Consider the following 24,866-nt stretch of genomic DNA (forward strand, 5'->3'; position numbering starts at 1 on the left):
ATGTGTTTGACAACAGAACAGCATGTAGTAAGAAGGTGGGTACAAAGTAATGGTAAGATTATTATTGTGCTTCAGCCTGTGCCTGCCCTGACCTAAATCTTTAGGCAAGGCAAGGCCTATATACAGTAGCACATTTCATACACAATGGTAATTCAAAGTGCTTTACATATAAGAAAGTAAAATAATCCTGAAGATAATAAAATGATTTAAAAATTAACTTATTTAAAATGAATTTTAAAACAGTTGGAAACAGAAGATGATTTTACATAACAAAAAACAGTGAAAATACAGTGCAATCAGTTTGGACATCACACAGTGCTCATTCAATAAATTCACATCTGAACAGATGAGTTTTGAGTCTAGACTTAAATGTGACTAGAGTTTTAGCACATCCGATCTCTTCTGGAAGCTGATTCCAACTGCGGGCGGCATAAAAGCAGATTCCCATTGTTTTGTGTGAACCCTTGGTATTTCTAACCGACTCGATCCTAGTGATCTGTGTGCTCTGTTAGGTTTATGTTCAATGAACATATCTGCAATATATTTCAGTCCTGGATCATTGACTTATAAACAAGTAAAAGTACTTTAAAATCAATCCTAAATATAACTGGAAGCCAGTGTAAGGACCTGAGGACTGGCGTGATATGCTCAGATTTTCTGGTTCTAGTCAGAATCCTGGCAGCAGTGTTCTGGATGAGCTGCAGTTGTCTAATGGTCTTTTTGGGAAGGACGGTGAGGAGCCCATTACAATAGTCCACCCTGCTGGGGATAAAGGCATGAACAAGTTTCTCCAAGTCTTGGCTGGATCTAATTCTTGCAATGTTTTTTAAAGGTCCCATTCTTCGTGATCCCATGTTTTAAACTTTAGTTAGTGTGTAATGTTCTTTTTAGACTATAAATAATATCTGTAAAATTCTAAAGCTCAAAGTTCAATGCCAAGCGAGATATTTTATTTAACAGAATTCGCCTACAAAAAACGTCCTGTTTGGACTTCATCCCTCTAGTTCCTGCAGTAATGACTTCACTAAAACAGTTAAACTAACCTCCGCCCACATTAATTCACAAAAAAGGGGGGCGTGGTCTTGTTGCGGAGCAGGACAGTTTTAACAGTTTTTGTAACTTATTACACAAAGGGCAACGCTGTTTAGCTTTGTTAACTAGATGTTAGGGCTCTGCAAAAAAAATCTAATGCGATTTTCATGTCCATATCGTCTGTAAAAACGCTCCTTTGATTATAAGTGCATAAGTACATGCGCTAAGCTGGTGTCGAATCACAACACAGGAACCGCTGGCCCAATCAGAACTCGTTACGTATTTTAGAAGGAGGGACTTTATAGAACAAGGAAGTCATCAGGTCGTTTTTATGAAAGTGAAAACAGGGTATACAGATAGGTGAATTGTGTGAAAAATACTGTATTTTTATGGTAAGAGGGAAAAACATGATACCCTTCCACCATAATAACAAAATAAGACTGTACATTTTATTGTAGTTTCAGTAGTATGAAATAACCACCATGTTTCTTCTCTGAAGATAAACAAAAAAGATGTTGTTACTCTCACCTGTGACTTTGGAGACCATACAGATCTGACTGTATCCTGGTATAAAGAAGACAATAATGAAAACAACCCAGAACTGCTCTTGACATCTGCTCAAGTACAGGAGAATAAATCGTACTCCTGCAGTGTGAGCAATCCTGTCAGCAAAGAGCAAAGTGACAGGAGAAGAGTATCACGTAAGTTGTTCTTATTTCATGTGCTTCTCACGCCGCCAGACCCCTGCTCTCTCACACACAATCCTGCCAGGAGCTTTGTGAAGAGCAGAAAATAGTGGTTTTCATCTTGCCACTTTCTTGGTAAAGAAAACATCTTTACTCAAATTAATCAAAATGGATTTATTGCATTTATTGGAGCCAAACTCTTCAGACACACACACACACACACAAACACACAAAAGAAGTGTGTTTTTGGTTGCCACGGCAAGACAACCCTGCACAGATTACCAAAAGAGAAACAGCATTAAAGGTGCCATCTGTAATGTTTGGCAAAAAAAATCTAGTCATACTCCACATTCCATACCAGATGGGGGCAGTATGCCTCAATAAAGTGGATTGGTCTACTCTAGAGTAACAAACGAGAAACGGCATAGTCTCTGTGCTCCGCCCCTACTTTCACAACAACACTACAGTCATAGCCGAAGCCTAACTGTGCGTTCACACCGCCGGCGTCTAGAGCGTCAAAAATCGCTCTTGCCGCTCTGCTCACAACGCTGCAGAAAGATTTGTGAGCGCTCAGACGCTCTAACGTAGATCGAATGCTTATTTTGTATTTAAAGCGGCCGCAAAGCAAACAAGCTTGTTGATCTCGTGCAGACTAACCACAAGGAGTTATAACCTCATTAAATATTGTTGTGGACGCAATATTAGGATCCTTTACTTAAAATGAACAATCTCAGACACCTTGGTCCACGTATCACTTTTAATTTATTTTTTTATGTCCCTGTAGGCAAACAGGGACACATCATAGATTAATACAAACGATAAACAGCAATAATCAACCTGTCCTTTATTCTGCTTGAGAACTAATGTGCCAACTCTCAAGCATTCACCGTGAGACACACGCAATTGACTCTTTTCACACGCTTTCACGCCACACATCATTTTTTTCACGCACAGAAAAACCACGAAGCAAAGAGGACACGGAGACCAACAGACTAGACAGAGCAGGTTAGTTATGATACATAGGGCTGTGCAAAAAAATCGAATGCGATTTTCATGCACCTCTCATCAGTAAAGACGCTCCTGTAATTAGAAGTATATCTCCAGCATGTGCATTCAGATCAGGGTTGCCAGGTTTTCACAACAAATCCTGCCCAGTTGCTTCTTAAAACTAGTCCAAAACTAGCCCAATCGCATTTCCGGGAGGTTCCCCGATAAAAATTGCTTCCCGGGGTTAAAATATAAATTTTTGGGAAGGGTTTCCATGGTAAAATTAGCATTTTAGGGGCTAAATATCACGTTATTGGTATTGGGATTGCTTCAAACCGCGGACATGAAAAACAACCGCAGACTTGGCAACACTGGTTCAGGTGGAGCGGCAGTTACTGCACAGAGCCTTAGTCTACCGACAACTAACACAAAATCGCTTTCAAAATCGACAAAGAATCGCCTGCGATTTTAACATCGATGTTGTGTAGATTGTCAGTGAATTACGGCTCTGTGTAGTAAATGCCAACCAGTGTTGCCAAGTCTGTGTTGGTTGTTTTTCATGTCCGCTGGTCACAGCGACCCCAATACAAATAACGTGATATTTAGCCCCTAAAATGCGAATTTTACCAAGGCAACCCTGCTAAAAAACCTATATTTTAACTCCGGGAAGCAATGTTTTATCGGGGAACCTTCTGGAAGCGATATTGGGCTAGTTTTGAGAAGCAACTGGGCAGGATTTGTTGTGAAAACCTGGCAATCCTGATCTGAACACACGTGCTGAGATATACTCCTAATTACAGGAGCGTCTTTACTGATGAGATGTACATGAGTAAAGACATGCACAGCGATATATAATAAAATGGGTAACGTTAAGTTATAGCTAGCTAATTATCAAACGCAGCTACGGTTAGCCATCGCTAACATTAGCACGTTTATCGAACAGCCTTCGATACATTTCTATGTTATAACTTCCCGAAAACAAATACACAAACATATAAAACAAACTTCTAGCGAAATACTAACAGCATCTTACTTGCAAGTTCGGAGTCGAACCTCATTTCTTTCGGGTCCATCAGTTGTCTCCAGCGATTAAAAGCAGTGCCGATGTTTACTCTGGTATTCTTATCGGATTTGGGCTAGTAATGCTAATGCTAATTAAGGTTGATATCTCTGCAGCACTGTAACTTGACATTTTTTTAATGACATCATCGCCCTTATTTCTTCTCATTCTTTTGATGCGTGTAGGTCATGTTATGGATATTTTTACCTCAATTTCTGCATATGGCACCTTTAAGGAACCAGTGGATGGAGTTTATTTTTACAGAGCATCAACGGAGTTGTGAAAGTGTTTGTGTTTGTTCCCCTGCATTTCGAAGATGCTTGTTTTACAAACAAGGCCCAGTTTGACGCCGGATTTGCACATCGTTTATTTCTTAAAGATAATGCAGTCCCAACGAAAAAGGGTCACAATCGTGTGTTGGAACCGCATGCGGTGAGTAAAACTGCTTCAAATATCCCTGTTGTCGTTTTCACAGGATATTGAGTGAAAACGAGCATTTCACCCCCCCCCCCCCCCCCCCCCCCCCCCCCTTTAACATTTGCATTCTACAAATTCATAGTGGAAAAAGATTATTTAGATTTTTTAAATGTCCTTCACACTAAGAGAAAATGGTGCTGACTGAAAATGTAAAGGTTTTTTTGTTGTTTTTTTAGCTGTCTGACAGAGAATCGGTATCTCAGTTGGTTTTACCTGAACAGTCGTATTTGCTAATTCAATGCAGTATTCGATCATCCTAAGGAGGGAAAGGAAGCTGGAGATTGCTTATTGGAGTTATCACAAGGCAGAATGACGGCAGCTGATTATGCCCTATGATTTCGCACTCTGGCGGCACAAACTAACTGGGTGAGCGACATGTTAAAAGTACTCTTCTGCAAGGGTCTGAATTATGATCTTCAAGCTGAGCTAGCATGCAGAGACGAGGACAGAGATCTTAATAGCTTCATCGAACTGACCATCTCCATTGACAATCTGCAACGTGCCCGACGATCCAGTTCTCGTCGCACTGATCACCCAGTCTTCTTGCCGTCTCATGTACCTACTGAGCCCATACAGATCAACACGTACCACCTGTCTATGGAGGAGCGAGATCGACATATCTCTAACTGGCTATGCATGTATTGTGAATTACCTGGCCATCAACGTAACAACTGCCCCACTCGTGCATCTACCTCCTCACAATGCTCGGTGAGTACTCCTCTCACTTCCATGTGTGATACCCAGTGTGTAAGCATTCCCGTTGAGTTATGGCTAAACGACAAACAAGTTATTACCTCTGCTTTTCTCGATTCTGGGGCTGCTGGCAATTTCATTTCTGAGGAGTTTGCTAAGAGGTATAGAATTCAACTGATTCCATGCTCTACCTCTCGCTCAGTGGAGACAATAGATGGTCGACCACTGGGTTCTGGATCCATTACTCACCTCACTCACAAAATCTTGAGGATGGCTGGTTTACTTCACAAGGAGAGGATTCAATTTTACATTCTCCCCACATCTCACACACCTGTGATTCCTGGATTACCCTGGCTACGTCTGCATAACCCCCAGATTTTCTGGAGAGAGGGTCAAGTTGTGAAGTGGAGCAATTATTGTCAACATAACTGTCTTTCTCTGGTCAAACCCATTCCTGTCTGTTCCGTGTCACTCGCTCCAGCACAAGAGTCCATTCCTCTGCCAGAGGAATATGCTGATCTTATGGAGGCCTTCAGTAAGGAACAAGCCAACACCTTACCTCCTCACCATAAATATGACTGTGCCATTGATCTTCTGCCAGGGCATTCTCCCCCAAAGGGTCGCATCTTCCCATTGTCTCAACCTGAGTCCGAAGCCATGAAGGATTATATCAAGGAAGAACTCCAGAAGGGTTTCATCAGACCATCCACATCCCCTGCTTCGTCCGGGTTCTTCTTCGTGAAAAAGAAGGATGGTGGTCTTTGTCCTTGCATTGATTATCGTGGACTAAATGAGATACCCACTTCCGTTGGTTCCTTCAGCCCTCGAACAGCTTCGCACTGCCCAGTACTACACCAAACTGGATCTGAGGTGCGCATACAATCTCATTCGCATTAGGGAGGGAGATGAATGGAGGACCGCCTTCTCCACCACCACTGGACACTATGAATATCTTGTGATGCCGTTTGGACTGGTCAATAGTCCATCTGTGTTTCAGTCATTCATCAACGAAGTCTTCAGAGACATGCTGAACAAATTTGTGATCGTGTATATTGACGACATCCTAATCTATTCCAACACACTCCCTGAACATGTACAACACATCCGATCAGTTTTTCAACGCTTCGTCCTGTACCATGTTATATGCCAAGGCTGAGAAATGCGAATTCCACACGACTTCCACCACATTCTTGGGGTACATAATCAGTCCCGGAGGGGTGGCCATGGACGAGAGGAAGGTCAAAGCCGTTCTTAACTGGCCTGAAGCCGCAACTCTCAAGGAATTGCAGCGATTTCTAGGATCCACGCACCCGTTTACAGTACTGACAGATCATAAGAACCTGGAATACTTACGCACCGCAAACCGCCTCAACCCTCGCCAAGCTAGATGGTCACTGTTCTTCACCCGATTCGACTTTTCTGTAACTTATCGACCTGGCTCCAAGAACACCAAGGCGGATGCTCTGTCACGTCAATTCGAGGAGGATGACAGTCCAATAGATCCAGAACCCATTTTTCCCTTTCATGTAGTAGTTTCTCCCCATTCAAAGGGACATTATGACTCTGCTGCAACAATACAGGGAGCAGAATGAGACCCCAGTGGCCTGTCCAGTCGGCAGAATCTTTGTCCCTGAACATCTTCGTGATCAGGTCATCAGTCAAGTTCACTGCCATCCATCATCTGGTCATCCAGGCATCACAGCCACCATTAATTAGCTGGATAACTGCTTCAGGTGGGAATCACTACACAAGGACACAGCCAACTACAAACAACAGTGCAACAACTGTACCATCAACAAATCATCCAAACAATCTCCCGCTGGCCTCCTTCAACCACTTCCCATTCCACAACGACCCTGGTCTCACATTGCCATAGACTTCATTACCGATCTTCCCAATTTACAAGGCCACACTACCATACTTACCATTATTGATCGATTCTCCAAAGCCTGCAGACTCATTCCATTACCCAAACTACCCACAGCTCTCCAGACTGCAGAACATCTTTGCAATTGGGTCTTCCGGTTATACGGCTTACCCGAAGACATCGTGTCAGATCGAGGACCTCGATTCACCTATCAACTATGGCCAGCCTTCTTCAAAGCCTTGAATGTCAATGTCAGTCTCACCTCTGGTTATCATCCCCAGGCTCCGGCTTCCATGCCGCAAATTGAGTCCATTCCAAATCACTAGACAGATAACCCCAGTTTCCTTCCGTTTGGCACTTCCTAACACATACCGTATTTCTCCCACCTTTCATGTATCCATGCTCAAGCCCGCTGCTGATCCCAGAGACGAGGGAGAGGGGAGGTCCCGTGCACAGGCCCCTCAACCCATCACCATAGAGGGCAAGGAGGCTTACCAAGTCCAAGAGTTACTCGATTCCAGACATCGGGGAAGAATCCTACAGTATCTGGTCGACAGGGAGGGATACGGTCCAGAGGAGCCTCTGTCACGGAGACGAACCCTGTGATTCCCTTTGCTATCGTTTTTATGTTCGATAATGGCAAAATAGAATATTTAACTGAGTTCAGCAGTTTTATCTTAAGTTAATGTCAAATCAGAAACAGGCTTTAAAAAAAAACAGCCCTGAGAAATTTGAAATTAATGCTAATATAAATGTATTTTCTTATAGTTGCAGAGATATATAAAACATAATTACTCGAGGGACCGTCCTGCACCATAAAGCTTCAAACAAAAAACACTGACAAATCTTATTAGATTAAATGGATCCATCTCTGTAGTGATGAAGTGATTCAGAGGAAAAATGGGAGGATGAGGAAAACCATTTCAGGTCTAACAATGGAAGAAGATGGATTATTTACTTTTGAAAGTGTTAGTCTGAAGAACAGAGGGCAGATATAGATAAACTTTTTAATGATGAAGGTACACAGCTAGATGCTGGAGAAAAAGAAATTAATGTTTATGGTAAGAGGACAAATATTTAAACCTTTCCACCATAATAACAAAATAAGATTCTGTTTGTCATTTCTGTTGTAGTTTCAGTAGTAGGAAATAACCACCATGTTTCTTTCACAGCAAATGCTCCTAAACCTACTGTGAAGATCAACAAAAATTATGATGTTGTTACTCTCACCTGTGACTTTAGACACCGTACAGATCTGACTGCATCCTGGTATAAAGAAGATAATATCATCCAGAATGAAAACAACCCGAAACTGCTCTTGACATCTGCTCAAGTACAGGAGAATATACCGTACTCCTGCAGTGTGAGCAATCCTGTCAGCAAAGAGCAAAGTGACAGGAGAAGAGACCAGACCCCTGCTCTCTCACACTTCTCCAGAAGCTTTGTGAAGAGCAGAAAATAGTGATTTTCATCTTGCCACTTTCTTAGTAAAGAAAACACATTTTTACTAAAATTTATAAAAATGTACTTCTTGCATTTTAGAACCAAACTCTTCAAATATATTATATTGTTATGTTTCATAATAAATTCTGATGAAATTAAACTTATTGTTTTATGGCTGTACAGACAACACTTAGGCTGTGTGAAAGTCCATAAGCAAATTTCAAAAGACAAAGGTGAACAGGCAGGCAAAATGTTCAAATACAGTCATCAGTCCAATCAGGCTGCCAAAACAAATTAATAATCCACACAATAATGAACGGAGTAAACGGGAAGAAACACACACAAGAAAATCAGGCAAAACAAGGAAACTGATCAGTAAGGCAGAAGAACTGGCAAAGTGGCAATAGTTCATAATGACTAAAAGTCAAATGTGCATACTATCAATCCTATTTTCTATATATATATATATATATATATATATATATATATATTTGTAATGTTCTATACTATTTATGGCAGGTAGGGTGGATAGAAAGCACATTGTTAAGCTTTATAGCAGTCAAACAGGAAATGATCGTAGAGGGAGCATGAAACTGTCAGTACTGTCATAGGGCTCCCTCTGCTGGTGTGGTCTTACAGAGATCACTAATGGCACAATAGAATAGTTTTGTCTAAGGTTAGTGACTAAACAGAAATCCGCTTTTAAAAAGAAACACACCCTGACAAATATTAATTCTCTATAATGTTTGCTTATTCCTCATAGTAAACTACTATGAGTGCATGCATCCTGCTTTGATTTATTCAATGCTACAGTAATATCATCTTATTACAGCCTTAAAGATGTGCATACAAGAGCTACTAGAGGGATCGTCCTGCACCATCCAGCTGCCAACAAGAAACAAAGAAAAACCTAGTGAGATAAGATGGACCCATCTCTCTAGTGGTGACTTCATTCACAGGAAAAATGGGACGATCAGGACAAGCACAACAGGTCTAACAATGGAAGAAGATGGATCATTAGTATTTGAAAGTGTTAGTATGAAGAACACCGGCAGATATACATACACTGTTTTTAATGCTGAAGGTACACTGATTGATGCTGGAGAAAAGGAAATTAACGTTTATGGTAAGATTACAAATATTTGTAACACCCTAATTACAATTACATGAGATTGTATATTTCTACAGTAGTAAGGAATAATTGACTACGAGCTGTTAAATTATTAGAAAAATAATGCACACCCGAGGTGGTGATGCAGACACGGTGTGGATTATTTTTATTTTCTTATTATAATTCAACGGCCCGGAGTCAATTATTCCGCTTATACTACAGTTACCACACCTTAAAGCATCGATCAGATTATATATTTAAAGGGATTCGTCCGGTTTTTGTACTTAAATCACTAGGATTGCGAGTAGGATTATTTCTTCCGCATCTCATCCAATGCCTCTTTTGCTGTTTCCAAAATGTAATTTTAAAGTCCTGTACTTTCCGTTATCACAGTTTTACTATGTGAGTATTCAACGGCCTAGTTAATGCAGGAGCGTGCGCACACACACAGGGGTAGCTTTGACATTCAGTAATAGACAAACTGTTGGTTATTGAATATAATTAACAGTTCTACTCAGCCACCATTGAATCTGTGTATTTCGATAACTGTCTGGTTTGGTTCAGCTACAAAATCAGACATCAGAAGACTACAGAGAACGGTTCGGACTGCTGAAGTATTATCTGCCCACCCTTCAAGAACTGTATACATCTAGAGAGAGGAAAAGGGCTCAGAAAACCACTCTGGATCCCTCACATCCATGTTACCTCATCTTTGAACTTTTGCCATCTGGCCGGCGCTTCAAAGCCACAAATACCAAGACAGTCAGGCACAAGAACAGTTTCTTCACCCAGGCAATCTACCTCATGAACAATTAAGTGCTCCCCACTTATGCAATAAAAACATGCAATGTTTATTTTTATTTTATTTTATTTTTTATGTTTATATTTATTTGTTTCCCCTCCATCCTAGTAAATCCTTGCTTCTTACTCAATCCTATTCCATTATCATTTATAGCACAATTGTTTATAAACATATTTATTTGCAAATGTTGTTGTCTCTGTGTACTGGAAGCTTATGTCACTAAAACAGATTCCTTGTATGTGCAAACATACTTGGCAATAAAGCTTATTCTGATTCTGAAACTCAAGCTCAATTGACAGGAACTAAAACAGGGAAGATAACAAGGGACAGACAGGTTAACACAATAGCCCCTTTCACACTGCGATTCAGGAGTAATGTGTCCCAGCAATTCACACTGCCAGTGATTTCCTGGAATATGTGCCTGCGTTCACACACAACATGTTAAGGTCTCGTACTGACACAGGACATCATGGTGTGACGTGTAATGTACAAGTCAAAATCGCTAGGCACGTTAACTTTCACTTAAGCTAGCGAACGATCTCAGCTTCAGCGCGGAAAGTGAGGAACAACCTGTAAACTTCGTTACAGTTTGCAAATATGTTTTACGGTGTGAATGTTGATCTGCCATCAAAACACCCAGTAAAAAAGTTGCGAGATAATGTGCGTCATCACTACAACACAGCCTTTACGGCATTAGTTCTGGCTTTTGTTCACACAGTGCTCATTCAGGGACTGACTGAACCCTGCAATGTTACTAGGTCCTCAACACAGGATCAATCCCATAAGTCTTTGTTTTCACACAGAAGGCGACCTGGCAATTTTCCTGGTCCAACGTGCAGTGTGAAAGGGGCTAATGGCAGTGATTAACCACTTATGAAAACAGGAATATAACCAAATATGGGCACAGAGGGTGAAAACACAACCAACACAGTTCAATAGTCCACAGGGGTGTGAAACTAGAACAGTCTACAGTGTTTGCCATTTGAGGGTTTCTGAGTTAATGAACAGCTAATAATTAAATTATAATGTTAAATTAAAATGGGGAAGAACAATTAATTGCAATAAAACTTTTTGTGATATAATTTATAAAAACACTTATAGATATAATTTATTTATAGTGATATAATTCATAAAAACACTTATAGATAGATATGGTTTTCATATGAAATTAAATATTAAGTTCAAATCACAAATATATATATATGGGGTGTAACGGTACACAAAAATCACGGTTTGGTACGTACCTCAGTTTTAAAGTAACGGTTCGGTTCATTTTCGGTACAGTAAGGGAAAGAAATGCAAACATTAAACTGCAGGTTGTTTATTACCAACAGACCAGGATCTTGTCTTCATGACAACAATATCTATACTTCATGTTGAGCATAAATTTAAAGCCTACTGATAAAGGACACCGTCAACAGTATTGACGGCAAAATAGACTATGTTTGACAGGTGCAATATTTGAAAATCGATAATTATTCATTCATTATTTCCTATTATATTTTGCCTGGAAACGGTTCCAAAACACTCACGTGTCGTGTGAAAAATAGGCGTCGGTTCTATTTCTAGCATGCACACGTTTTCCACGCGTCTCAAGCAGGCAGTCTGCAAGCTCGAACTTGTTAACATGAGAGCTGAATTAAAAACTGACACGCCACGCAGCTGAGACGCTTCCGCCACGCATCCAGTGTGTCGCCGGCCTGAATCAGCTGCACGGCAAGATTTGCGTTGAACGCGGAGACTTTTGCCACTTAATATGTTCATTTGGAAACACGAAAATGTATTATGTTCCGCATACAAAATATTGCATTCGGTCAGTCGGTACACACGTGCACTGTACCGAAAGCCCTGTACCGAAATGGTCCAGTACGAATACACGTACCGTTACACCCCTAATATATATATATATATATATATATATATATATTCTAAGGACCATTGAATGCTTGAATCTGATTGGTTGACAAAGGTTCAGAGGTATGCAATTTTCTGGGAAACACATGCGAACGTAGTTCCAGGCAGCTATCTTGACCACATTAGAGTTCCATATCACTTTGCACAGTTAACTGTAATAATGGAAAGTACAGGACTAACAAAAACAACAACATGACAGACAATTTTCAGAAATTAAATACACATGACATTTCTCACTTGCGAGTTAATAACAGCACTGTTTCGAGATGTAACTGCAGAACACTGTTGAGGGATGCACAGAGGTACAGTAGCCTAATTCACAAAAGCTCTCTCTATCTCTCTCTCTCTCTCTAGCCCCTATAACACTGCACGTCCGACCGGGCATATTGCTGGAACATTGCCGGGTCGCCTTCTGTGTGAAAGCAACCACGTCCCGGGATTGATTCCGGCATTGAACCCGGGTCGGGGACCTAGTGACATTGCCAGGTTCAACCCGGGACGATCGCTGTGTGAACAAAAGCCAGATCTAATGCCATGTCGAAGTGATGACGCGCGTTATCGCGCAACTCATTTACCAACTGTTTTAAAGGAAGATCAACGTTCGCGAAGAAAAAATATGTGTAATTGTAATTGTTATGTGGAGGGTAAGGATGAACTCAAACGCAGACAGGATGCACAAAACACAGGGTTTAATGAGGACAAAAAGAGGAAGACAAAACCCACGAGGGGGAAACAACGACTAGGGCAAAGACAAGCTTATCTAACAAGACTAGGAAATAACAGTTAACAAAAGACTCTTAACACAAGAACACTAACTACAGATAAACATTCACAGGACTCACAACGTCTTCTTCTAAGTGCACAATGCATAACAATATATCACAGAGAAACAATGAACCACACCGGACAGAGAACACAGGGGGATATAAATAGGAAGACTAATGAAGACACAACAGGTGGCACAGGTAAGGCAATCACGACAAAACTAGGATAACAAGGGGGCGGGGCAAGGGAACGAGACAACACAAGCACATGGCGCAACGACCATGTGCTTGCACACAAAACACGTGCCTGTCATGATCCTGCCTCAAGACTAGAAGGAAATCAAGGACACGAGGGGCTGAATCATGACAGTAATGAAGCAGAGATCATTTAGTTCCTCACTTTCCGCGCTGACTCTCTCTCTCTCTCTCTCTCTCTCTCTCTCACTCACTCACTCACACACACTCTCTCTCTCTCTCACACACAAACACACACACACACACACACACTCTCTCTCTCTCTCTCTGTTTGTCTCTGTCTCTCTCACTCTTTTCCTAATAACTTCATTAATAGCTGCATTAGAATGCTATCAATGGTTCAAGCTTCCATGACCAGCTTTAAAACGAAGTTTTGGAACCAGCAAAAGAGGCGTTCATCTGATCAATATCTTGAGGTGTGGTAACCGTAGTATAATCAGAATAATTGACTCAGAGCCATTGAATTATTAGGAAAATATTGCACACCCAAGGTATAACTCCCCATTTGCGTCCTGTTTTTCTAATAATTCAATAACTCTGAGTCATTTATTCCTTACATATATATACATTGTTGTTTAGTCTTATGGATGTGTGATTTCTAGACCTGTTTGTCTTCATGAGTAGGGTAAGAAATAAGAGGGAATGTTTATGGAGATTTAAAGTTTATGGAATGTTGTTGTTGTGAAGAGGTTTGGAGTAACATTACTTGTTGGATTTGTGCTGGTCAGACGAAGTTCAAGCATTGAAACAAACACAGCTAAGATTATTCAGTAAACTCTGCTACTTTTTATCATCACTCTGTCTCCTGCTTCTGCTCTTTACTGGCTTTTTGGCTTCTTGACTGATAGAAGACTGTTAATACAGTTTTGGGTACCAGACAAGAATTGCTGTTGACGGGTTTTGGGCATTATATAATTTTGTTGTTCTGAAAGTTCATCATTGAATTCAGTGATGTCATCGTCCAGTTTAGTTCAGTTTAAATAGTATCTGTCGAATCAAGTCAATGATATTGCTGAAAAATAAGTGTACCCAATTATGCAAACCAGAGGTGAGAGTAGCAAGGAACCAAAAATTTGGTGACAGAATGGAGAAACCAGACTCAGTCGGGGGGTCAGTTCTGTTCTGGCCATGGTATGAAATTCTGTTAAAATGATTATAGGCTATTATATACAGACTTCTCTTAAACAGTTATAATTATTTAATGAATTATTGGGTTATTTCAAATTAATTGTTATATTTAATCATTTCATCAACATATATAGCTACATATAACAAATAATATGGCTATTAATAGGGATGTGCACAAGTTTTCTGAAATGACAGCGACAACTGATAATGTAAACATGATCGGTCATGATTAGCCTATGTGTGATGCTACTTTTTGCTGACTTCAAAACTCAGTACCAACTCTAAAATGAGTCAGACATGGAGCTTTATTTATCATTTTATTTATCATTAAGACTTGTTTCTCTGGATAATGTTATATGAAGCACCATTACTTTAAACAAGTTATACTTGAAGCCCGCCCTCAGAGAAATACTGAACATATTGCTATAAATCATAGCAACACCTCCCCCTTTACCCATTGGACACGACTCATGTTTATGACAGTAATCTTGCGGGATAGATGCATTTAAAATAATGTAATCATCTGGGTTTTTTTTTTTTTTTTTTAATCAGCCAGGTTTCTGTCAAACTGAGCACATCTACCCAATGATCAGTGATCATATCATTTACAAAAAGTGTTCTATAGAAAGTGACCTGATATTCAATAAGCCCTAGCTTTATCAATTGTTTCTCTGTATTCAGTGCATTTTTTATTTGTTGAACGTTAATTAAACTGTTACCCTTAAATTGTTTTGGAAGGGTTTTTCTTTTTTTTTCTTTTTTTTCTAGTTCGGGGAACAGACACAGTCTCTATAGTGTTATGTCTAGGTGAAAGAGTCTCTATGTGCTGAGAATTAGCTGATTTCTGTGACATGAGGCGGTTAGCAGATGGTCGTTTTAGTGTGTCTGCTTCCTGACCTGGGCTCCAGTTGGTCAAGAACAAACTCTAAGACTATGTGCCATATTTCTAGAGAGAAGAGCGGTGCCACCCCAGGAGGGATGAAGACCATCTCTTTTCGACAGGTAAGGTCTGCACCAAAAGCTCGTCTCACATCTCTTTCACATCATTTCTAGAAATTTTCGAGTGGTGAGGTCAAACATCATTAACGCCAGTGTGAATAACAGTCTCTGGCTTCCGATAAACATTGGACTATGGTGGCTGGTGTCTCTACTTTCATGTTCCGAACAATAGAATCGCCAATAACTAGCACTTTGAGCAGCTTTCTCAGTGGGTGCATCACTGAGTGGGGAGAACCTGTGTAATGCTTTTATCATAACAGAAGAGTGGTGTTTTGACCCGCGACTATGCCACCTCACAGTCAGTCAGTTGCCCTGCTGCAGAGGCTCTTTAACTGGAACCAAACAATGTACAGAACTCCCTGAGCTATAGTCACATCCAAAGCTGTATCTACAGCACTCACATTGTCTATGAGCTTCTTATCTACCACACATTTAAGTTTTGAGTGGCACACAACAAAACCAACCACAATCACATAACTTAAATCCACAAATTTCACAATAGTTGGATCTTGAGGCAGATGGAAGATTTATTTCAGTCTCTCTCTTCTCTTCTCAGTACTTCTCTACTGTCCACGACAGTCTTGCGTTAATATATATATTAAGCAGAAAATATTCTTATCTTGTCCTTCTTTGAAAATAAAATATTCGCATAGATTCAGAACTGGAGGATGAAGTTTCAACACCATCTGCATAGTCCAACAGACACAGAGGTCAAAAAGCAACAGTAAAAGTTATGAAGGAACAGATAGTTTAGAGCTCCAGTTGTTTCAGTAAAACCGGGATTCAGAATCAGCCTCTCATTGCTGAGGGAGGGAAAAACAGGAAAAATGCAGTTAATTTAATGTACATTTTAAAAACATAGCTGAAGTTGATCATAGATTAAAATCTATTTGATTTGTCTGTAATATTGAACACAATATGTAGGATATTTATGATATTGCAAATAATACTTTCACAAGGAATTAAGAAAATAGATTTACTCTGGAAGTCTTGTTAAATCATAATTGACCCTATTTACTTTATTTATGCATATATGTTTTATTGTGATCATTTCATAATTTTATTTTATTCTAAAAAAATTAAATAATAATAATCTTCATAATCAAAAGCTCTTTCCTTTTCTGCTGATGTGACTCAGGCAGCACAGGCTGCTGGATAATGTTAATGTTAATTTAAGCATTTAAAATTATTTAAGCATTTTTATTTTTAAACAAAATCACATTTAGGGCTGATGTTGTTCAATGATTGTTCATGGTTTCACTCAAAAATATGTCATAATAAGCATTTATCAACTCACCACAAGTTTTTACAATGTTTGAGTTTTAACAAAATGGTGAGCACAGATGAAAGAAATACATTTTAAATGTTTTAAAAGATAAAAAACACCAGTAGTCTTACCGTGACAACAAGGAGGTATAAACAGGAAAAGGATGATAAAAACCATGCTGATTGAAACAATGGCAATCCAAATAACAAATCCTCGTAAATCTAATGAAAACAAAAAAAAATAACAATACAATACATTACAATACACCTTGATTGTTAACCATGGTTGAAATTTGTCTTTGACCACACCAGCAAAACCAAACACACTTACAAACACATACTACAAAACACGTAAATACCATTATACTAAATCACATATTAACAAATCCAATTGCAAAAGGTACAAAATATCTTTTATAAATATTTGTCTTTGCTCTAGACATTAATAATCGCTTCCTAGAGTGCAATAAAACAAGCTGATCACACAGAGGATGAGTTGGGTCTTTTAATATAATCTACGCTTCCCCAACACATCTTGAGGTGTAATAATAAATGTTAAGCTCATAAAGCATTTTCACAACCGTGCACCTGTAAGTGATTAGATCACTATGTCATTATTCTTACTATGATCAACGTCTAGAAACGTCAGGACATCGGTAAAACAGAGCATGTGACATCAGGGTTTCAACTGCAAATTAAACTATAAAACTACTTTCTGTTCATTACGTTCAGCACGTATGAAAACAGGTGTGTGTGTGTGTGTGTGTGTGTGTGTGTGTGTGTGTGTGTGTATGTATATATATATATATATATATATATATATATATATATATATATATATATATATATATATATATTATCCTACAGTACTATGACGTTGTTTAAAACTAGGCTAAAACTAACTGGTTTATGTCTTTTACAAACACACTCAAAATGCAAACTGCAAATACAGAGGAAGTTCAGAAACAGAAACCACAAACATTTGACATAGGTTTGGTCTTTCATTAAGTGTTCAGCATTTATTGCTGCTATCTTGTGTCTCTCCAAAAATAATAATAATTCAAATAAGTCCTGTTTGGAAGAGAGCATATAAGGGCTTTCAAATTTAAATTAAAATGTTAAACTTAATTTAAGAACACCCAAGAAAAGTATTTTTCTGGAATGTAAAGTGGCTGAAACGGTAAGGGCCCTATTTTAACGATCTGAAACGCAAGTGTCAAAGCGCGAAGCGCAAGTAAGTTTGTGGGCGGGTCTCGGCGCTGTTGCTATTTTCCCGGCGGGATAAATGGCTCTTGCGCCCGGCGCAAATCTAAAATGGGTTGGTCTGAAGTAGCTTCATTATTCATAGGTGTGGTTTGGGCGTAACGTGAAATAAACCAATCAGAGCGTCATCCAACATTCCCTTTAAAAGCAGGTGCGCAAGTTCCATTATGGATCGCTATTATTATGGCGTATTTACCAGGCGCACGCCAGGAGCGGTTCACAGCCGTGGAGACTGGTGTTCTTGTAAGAGCAGTGAAAGACAGAGAAGTTATGTTGTATGGGGATGGGAGAAACCCACCCAAAATAGCGTCGGTTAAACAGGCGTGGGAGGAAATAGCCACAGTTGTTTCATCGATTTTTTTCCTGGTTCTTGACGGACAAACATATTTGTCAGATGTCCTTACATAGCCTATATGTCTTGCCACTATTGGGCAAACAGGTCTGATCCTTAATTACTACAATTAGCCTGAATAATTTGTAAGCTAGATTTATGCCTATTTTTTCACATCTTCGTGGCACACCACAATGATTTCCGTCATCTCATGTGTTAATATTTTTTTTTAGTGTAACAGTTTATGATTTGCAAAAATAACTGTTGCATCTGTGTAGATTACATGAGCAAAGTGTATGCGCGTTGTGCACGCTATACATTATGGTCAAGCATGCGCCCTTAAAATAGCATAATGAACAACGCGCAACGCGCCACTGACTTTAGACTAGGTTTTTTCTGGTCAGTGGCGCAATTGTTTAATGGAACAGCAAAATAGCACCAGGGATTGTTTGCGCCGGAACACGCCTCCTTTTTTGCGCTGAACCGCCCAGGGAGCGCAAGTTCATTCACTAGTTTAGCGACGTGCTTCTGTGGAGGGAAAAGCGCGCTTTGCGCGCGTGCAAAATAGGAATGACACATGCGTCGGTGTACAAAGTCAATTGCGCTGGGTGCAAGATAGGGCCCTAAGTGTGTTTGTGTTGTCATTCATTCTTCCAAAAGATTACACTTTCGTTGAAATTTCAATACCTAATCCTAATGCAATGACATTCAGATATTTTAAGCATTAATATAAATACTGGCTTAGATATGTATATTGTTAAAGAAACTAAACGTTGTATTATTAGACAATTATTAGACCATTAAAATATATAATTAATTTGTCTTTTGATACAGGTTTCTTTCCAGATAAAATGAAGGTGGCAAAAAAAAAAAAAAGTATTATTATTTAAATCTGGTGATAGACATAGTCTCACAAATTATAGGCCTATATCTTCGCTTTCTCAATTTTCTAAAATTCTGGAAAAGCTTTTTGTACAAATTTTTTATTGTTTTCTTGAAAAACATTCTTTGATACATGATAATCAGTTTGGGTTTCGAAGTACTCGCTCAACAGCTATGGCTTTGATGAAAATCACAGAAGACATTACTACAGAACTGGAGAATAAAAATCACACAGTTGGAGTTTTTATTGACCTTTGACATTCTTGATCATGCTATATTGATATCTAAATTACAGACATATGGAATTAGAGGTGTAGTTTTACATTGGATTATTAGTTACTTAGAAAATAGACAACAATATGTAGAGTATATAGGCCATGAATCTAAGTTGGTAACAATACAGTGTGGAGTCCCTCAAAGCTCTGTGCTGGGGCCTAAATTATTTATTTTATATATTAATGACCTCTGTGACGAATCAAAGATTTTGCGTTTTGTTCTTTTTGCGGACGATACAAATTTTTTTTGTATCAGGGAAGAATTTAAACATATAAATGAAAACTATTGAACAAGAATTGGTCCTACTTCAGAAATGGTTTAATAAAAATAAACTGTCGTTAAACTTAAGTGAAACAAAATGTATGTTGTTTACAAATAAAAAATGTCCTGATAATGTTTGTTTGACTTTGACTGGAATAAATATTGAGAGAGTGTCAGAATTTAGCTTTTTAGGAGTACTCATTGATGAAAAATTTAAATGGAAGTCACACATAGCTTATGTAAGAAATAGAATTTGTAAAAACATTGCCGTTTTGAGCAAAGTAAAGTTTATGTTAAATTATAAGGCAATGAGAATCTTATATTGTTCCTTTATTTTGCCATATTTTATGTATTGTTTGGAGGTATGGGGAAACTCTTATTTTACTAATTTAATGCCCTTATTTATTTTGCAAAAAAGGGTTATAAGAATAATTAATGGAGTTGCTCCAAGAGAACATACTACAGGACTGTTTCTGAGGTCAGGACTACTCAAATTGAAGGATTTGGTTTCTTTACAAACTTTATTAGTTGTTCATAAAGCAAAACACTGCCTGTTACCACATGGATTACAAACCTTTTTTACTGTAAATATTGAGACAAGTAGAAGAAATAATGATTTTAAACAACCTTTTGCTGGAAATACCCTCAAACAAATGTGTGTTTCAGTTTCTGGTGTGAAAAGATGGAATTTTCTAGAAAATGATTTAAAATGTTGTTCAAATATTCTTCGATTTAAATATAAATATAAACAGAAGATATTTTATTTGTACGAACATGAATGTGAAAATCATTAAAACTATAACAACAATGATGGTTTCGTCATTGTTTTTGTTGCTGTAGTTGTCATTATTGCATCATTGTTGTTGTTTTTTTTGTTTTTGTTTTTTATATGTCATGTTAGTGAGGCCATCTAATTTGTAATTTGTAATTTTCTTAATATAAGAATGGGGCAGGAGTTTATAAGATTTTTTTTCTTCATCTTAAGTTGTTTTATTATAACCATTAATTAAAACATATATTAACAACATATATATATATATATAGATTAAGTTCAGAAAGAGAAACCACAAATATGCGGCATTAAGTTGGTCTTTCAATAAGCATTCAGCATTTATTGCTGCAGACACGCAAGACTAGCATCACCACAGATAACCACCACAGACTGTATAATGCTTGACAAATTACCATACCAGGTGAAGGCAGGGCAGAGCTCAATCTGCCTCTCTACATTGATTTTAACTTTAATGTCTCTCCAAAAATAATTACATTAATAATAATGCAAATAAGTCATTGTGTGGAAGAGAGCATCTGAGGGTTTAAAAATTTTAATTAAAATTTAAAACTTAATTTGGAGAACACCCGAGAAACATATTTACTAAAATGTTAAGAATGTGTTTGTGCTTCTGATAGATTACACTTTTATTGACATTTAAATATCTAATCCAATGACATTCAGATATTTTAAGCATGAATATGAATACTTGTTGGATGCAATTACAACTTCTGAAGAGAAAAGAGTAAACAACCTAACCACAGCATCACCTAAACATTAAAAAAAAAACATTCTCAGAGGTTTTCCTCTTTACTTGTTGAAATAAATCTTACCTTTAAACAGATCTCTCTTATAGACCGGATCACTGGTTTTCTCACTCACTGCATTCTCGAGTGTGCATGTGTAGAAGAAATCTGGATTTCCTTGGTTTTTAACTTTGATAAATTCTCCTTTTGGAATCAGGAGTGACCCCTTCAGTGTTTCTCCAGCAGAATTCTTCCAGATGATCGTTTCACTGTACTCACATATTAAATACACCGCATTAGGGTTAATTTCAATCTTCTCTATTTTTATATCAGGTTTGGGGACCGGCTCTGTGAAAGAAACAATGAAAAACTTCAATGATGGTATCAGACTGTAATATCATAGTAATCAATCATAACTCACACTAAGAAAGCATCATTGTTTTATCATGTTTTAGGGTATGTAATATATTATTCTTGGAAGTACATCGGCACCATGGTACAGTATATATCAGAGCACCATGGTATCTGAATCTGATGCCATCAGAGTACCATACTGCCACAATGCAGTCGGTGCCGGCCCGTCCAACAGGCGATACAGGCGGTCGCCTGGGGGCCCTCTTTGATTTGAGGGCCCCGCGAATGGATACGTCATGCATTTTTAATTGTTTTATTTTTTCAAATGTCTACATATAGTACGAGAGATTATGTGTCAATTATAAAGTTTGTGTAATGCACAGACCCCATTAAACACGATACAATTCACAATGACAGTGATACAAAACATATTTTATTAAAAGAATATCTCTGAATAATTCATACATGACAAATAGCTGAAAACGATAATAATAATAATAATAAACAGTCTAAATAAAAGCGGAAAAAAGATTAGAAACATTCACAGCAGCACCACACTCTATTTAACATAAAACCTCCTGCTATTGGCTATTGGGTGAACTAAAATGTCGTAACGTATTCTTAGTACAGATTCCACATATTCCACTTAGCCACATATCTCTGTAAATTACTTTCGATATATACTCAAGAAAGTGTCTTAAATAAGTCTAAAGTTATACAACGTCATAAGTCTGGTTGCTATTTTTGATTGATGTATTTCTAATTTATGTAATGCACCTTGATGCTATTTTAATTTGAAATTAAATGGCATCCAAACGATATCTTTCCGGAGCCGAAAAAAGAAAGAAGAGAAAAGCAGATGAAGAAAGAAAGGCTCAAAGTAAAAGTATGTTTCGCTAAACATAATACATTATTTATTAGTGTAGTATTAATGATTGGTTTAATAAATGTGATGATGCCCATGATCACAGACATACTTGTGTGATATGTGAGAGAAAATGAGGTCACATTCAGCATGTTTCATTAAATAAACAATTAATTATCCATCCCACTAATTCATGCAAAAAAAAAAAAAAAGGTCTCCTCCTCTTTCCAAATTTAAATATGATTAAATATTTTTACACATGTATTACATGTTGAGTTTGTTACAGGTAATAAAAATGTATACACTTAAATATTGAAATTGTATTTTATGTGCTCTCTTCTCACTGTTTTTACACCAGTGGGCTCAATTTTTTTTTTCTCGCCTAGGGCCCCACAACCCTTCGGGCCAGCATCTGAATGCAGTGACATAATCATTTAATACACGTAATACAGAATTAATATCACATCTCCTGGTATTTTTACATTATACCAATGCATGTCAAAACACATGATAATTCCTTGCTACCATTTGTTAGCATTATAATAGTTTTTACAATATTTTTATTATTACAACTAAAACATATATTAACAATATGAAAATTATCTTTTTTACACACCTTCAAAGATTGTTTTAAAAAAAGTTGACAGAATGATTAGCTGTAGTATGTTTACTTATTTTACAGTATCAATAGTAATGAATATAATAATCAATATCCTCTCACCCAACACTTCCAACTTGAATTTTTGTTCCTGTTCTTTACTGTTGATGTCGATGGTATAAAGTCCACTATGTTCAAAATGTAATTTAGTTATATTGATTTCTCCAGTTGTTTTATCAAGATACGTGATGTCTCTGAATCTCGGATTCGGGGCGGAAACACCATCAGCTTCATCCCATTCAATCGCTTTTATAACAGGTCCACCGTTTCTCTGTTTCCATATAATGCTGCTGACAGGAGGATTTATGCTGGTTGCACCAAAAGACACTGTACCTCCAACTTCACCAAATACTTTCACTTCTTGACCTAATGTATAAAATATGAAACTTAGTTAAACTTAAATAAGCAAGTATCACTCATAATTTAAATGTACTTATCCCCTAAAGTAATTTATAATTTATAACTTATTAACTACAGTCATTTATCATTTAACTAGGTTATACTTCAATATAATTTAAAATCAAAATGTTTTAGGGTCTACAAAAACAGATCTTCAATAAAATAATCTTTGATAAAACCTTAAAAAAGAGATGTACCTGAAACAGCTTCTGTGGTGATGAACACAACCCAGACGACGACCAACAGCAAACATCGTAGAGACATTTTTGTTTTTGTTGTTATACAGATGACACATCAATGCACATTTTCCCTGTCTTTCTCAGAATGTCTTTCACACACTTAAAACTGGATGTAAGAACAATTTAGAGGAAGTTCAAAAGCTGAAACCAAACCGGATGCTATAGGTTGCTAAAGCTGCTCTCTTATGTGCAAACATGGCAAATGCTTGATGTCAGACCAAAGTGTGTGTTTGTGTTCAGGAAGACTACTAACCACGACCCACATGATCACTATACATAGTGCATGGAAACTAACCACGAACAGATTATGTATGGGCAGATCTCACTCGCCAGGGGGCGCTCTGTTGTGTCTAAATAAAGACCAGTAGATGGGATGCATATTTCAGCTGAATAAGTAAATGTATAGCCTTTAAAGCTATTAAACTGAAATAAACTGTTTAATGAAACATTTAATATGTTCATACTTCCCCGAATATGCTCTAAATATCATTCTGAAATATGAATGTTTACTTTAAATAGAAGTCTTAACACATTTTACTTTTCACAGACAATTTTTTATTCAGAATGACTGACATTATAAGTCCCTCCAGAAAAACGTGATTATGCGATCGCTTAATTTAATGTTTTAAATTAATCTTTTTTTTTTTCAAATACGCCACACTTTGGGCGCATAAATTGCAGATTTCAGGAAGCAAAATATGTGGAGGTAGCATGATTTCATAATAATAATAATTTTCGTTGCAAAAAAAAAGTCACATATATCTTAGCAGAAAATTGAAAAATGTTGCGTTTACTTCACACAGGTAAATCACCATTATTTTCCAATGGGAACCTTATGAAGTGACATAATTGCGCGATGTGAACATCATCTGTGAAGCAGGGTGAAGCACGCAAATCATTCTCATCTGCCAACAAAAATAAGCGCAAAAGACCGCGCAAAGCAGTCACTCTGTGTGTTACATGACAGTGGGGGCAAATTATTTTGACAGAGGGATGAGGATGAGGATGGTGAATTATCAGTCCCTCCAGAAAAACGCGATTATTCGATTGCCTGATTTAATGCATAATCAGCCAAAGGCCACATATACGGGGTCGCATTTTTTCAAATACGCAGCTCTTTTGCCGCATAAATTGCCGATTTAAGAAAGCAAAATATATGGGGCTAGCATGATTTCATAATCCCTGTATTTTCGTTGAAAAAACTCACATATATATTAGCAGAAAGTTGAAAAATGTTGCGTTTACTTCACACAAGTAAAGCGCCATTTTCCCCCTATTGCCATGGGAACCTTATGAAGTGACGTAATTACGTGACGTGAACATCATCTGCAAACCC

At 37.8% G+C, this 24,866-nt stretch overlaps 2 protein-coding genes across 7 annotated transcripts in view; one reads left to right on the forward strand and one right to left on the reverse strand.

Moving 5' to 3' along the window:
• The window catches only part of LOC127948878 (carcinoembryonic antigen-related cell adhesion molecule 5), a 151,917-nt gene that overhangs the window by 98,166 nt on the left and 28,885 nt on the right, over positions 1 to 24,866 (forward strand). Inside the window, exon 7 of one of the 6 annotated variants that reach the window (XM_052545688.1) lies at positions 7,975 to 8,703. The exons of the other annotated variants lie outside the window; for them this stretch is intronic. Coding sequence (XP_052401648.1) covers positions 7,975 to 8,264 — 290 coding nt within the window. The 3' untranslated portion in view covers positions 8,265 to 8,703. Of the gene's footprint in view, positions 1 to 7,974; positions 8,704 to 24,866 lie in introns of those variants that run through there. 6 annotated transcript variants of the gene reach the window in all.
• Positions 13,404 to 23,803, reverse strand: LOC127948885 (CD48 antigen-like). Its single transcript, XM_052545714.1, has 5 exons — positions 23,489 to 23,803; positions 22,956 to 23,258; positions 21,103 to 21,363; positions 16,617 to 16,706; positions 13,404 to 16,021 (listed from the first exon to the last, which is right to left on the reverse strand). The coding sequence occupies exons 1-5, from the start codon at positions 23,553 to 23,555 to the stop codon at positions 16,008 to 16,010; spliced, it is 735 nt and encodes a 244-aa protein (XP_052401674.1). The 5' UTR covers positions 23,556 to 23,803; the 3' UTR covers positions 13,404 to 16,007.

The sequence above is a fragment of the Carassius gibelio genome, chromosome B1 (assembly GCF_023724105.1).
Source record: "Carassius gibelio isolate Cgi1373 ecotype wild population from Czech Republic chromosome B1, carGib1.2-hapl.c, whole genome shotgun sequence".
Taxonomy (NCBI): Eukaryota; Metazoa; Chordata; class Actinopteri; order Cypriniformes; family Cyprinidae; genus Carassius; species Carassius gibelio.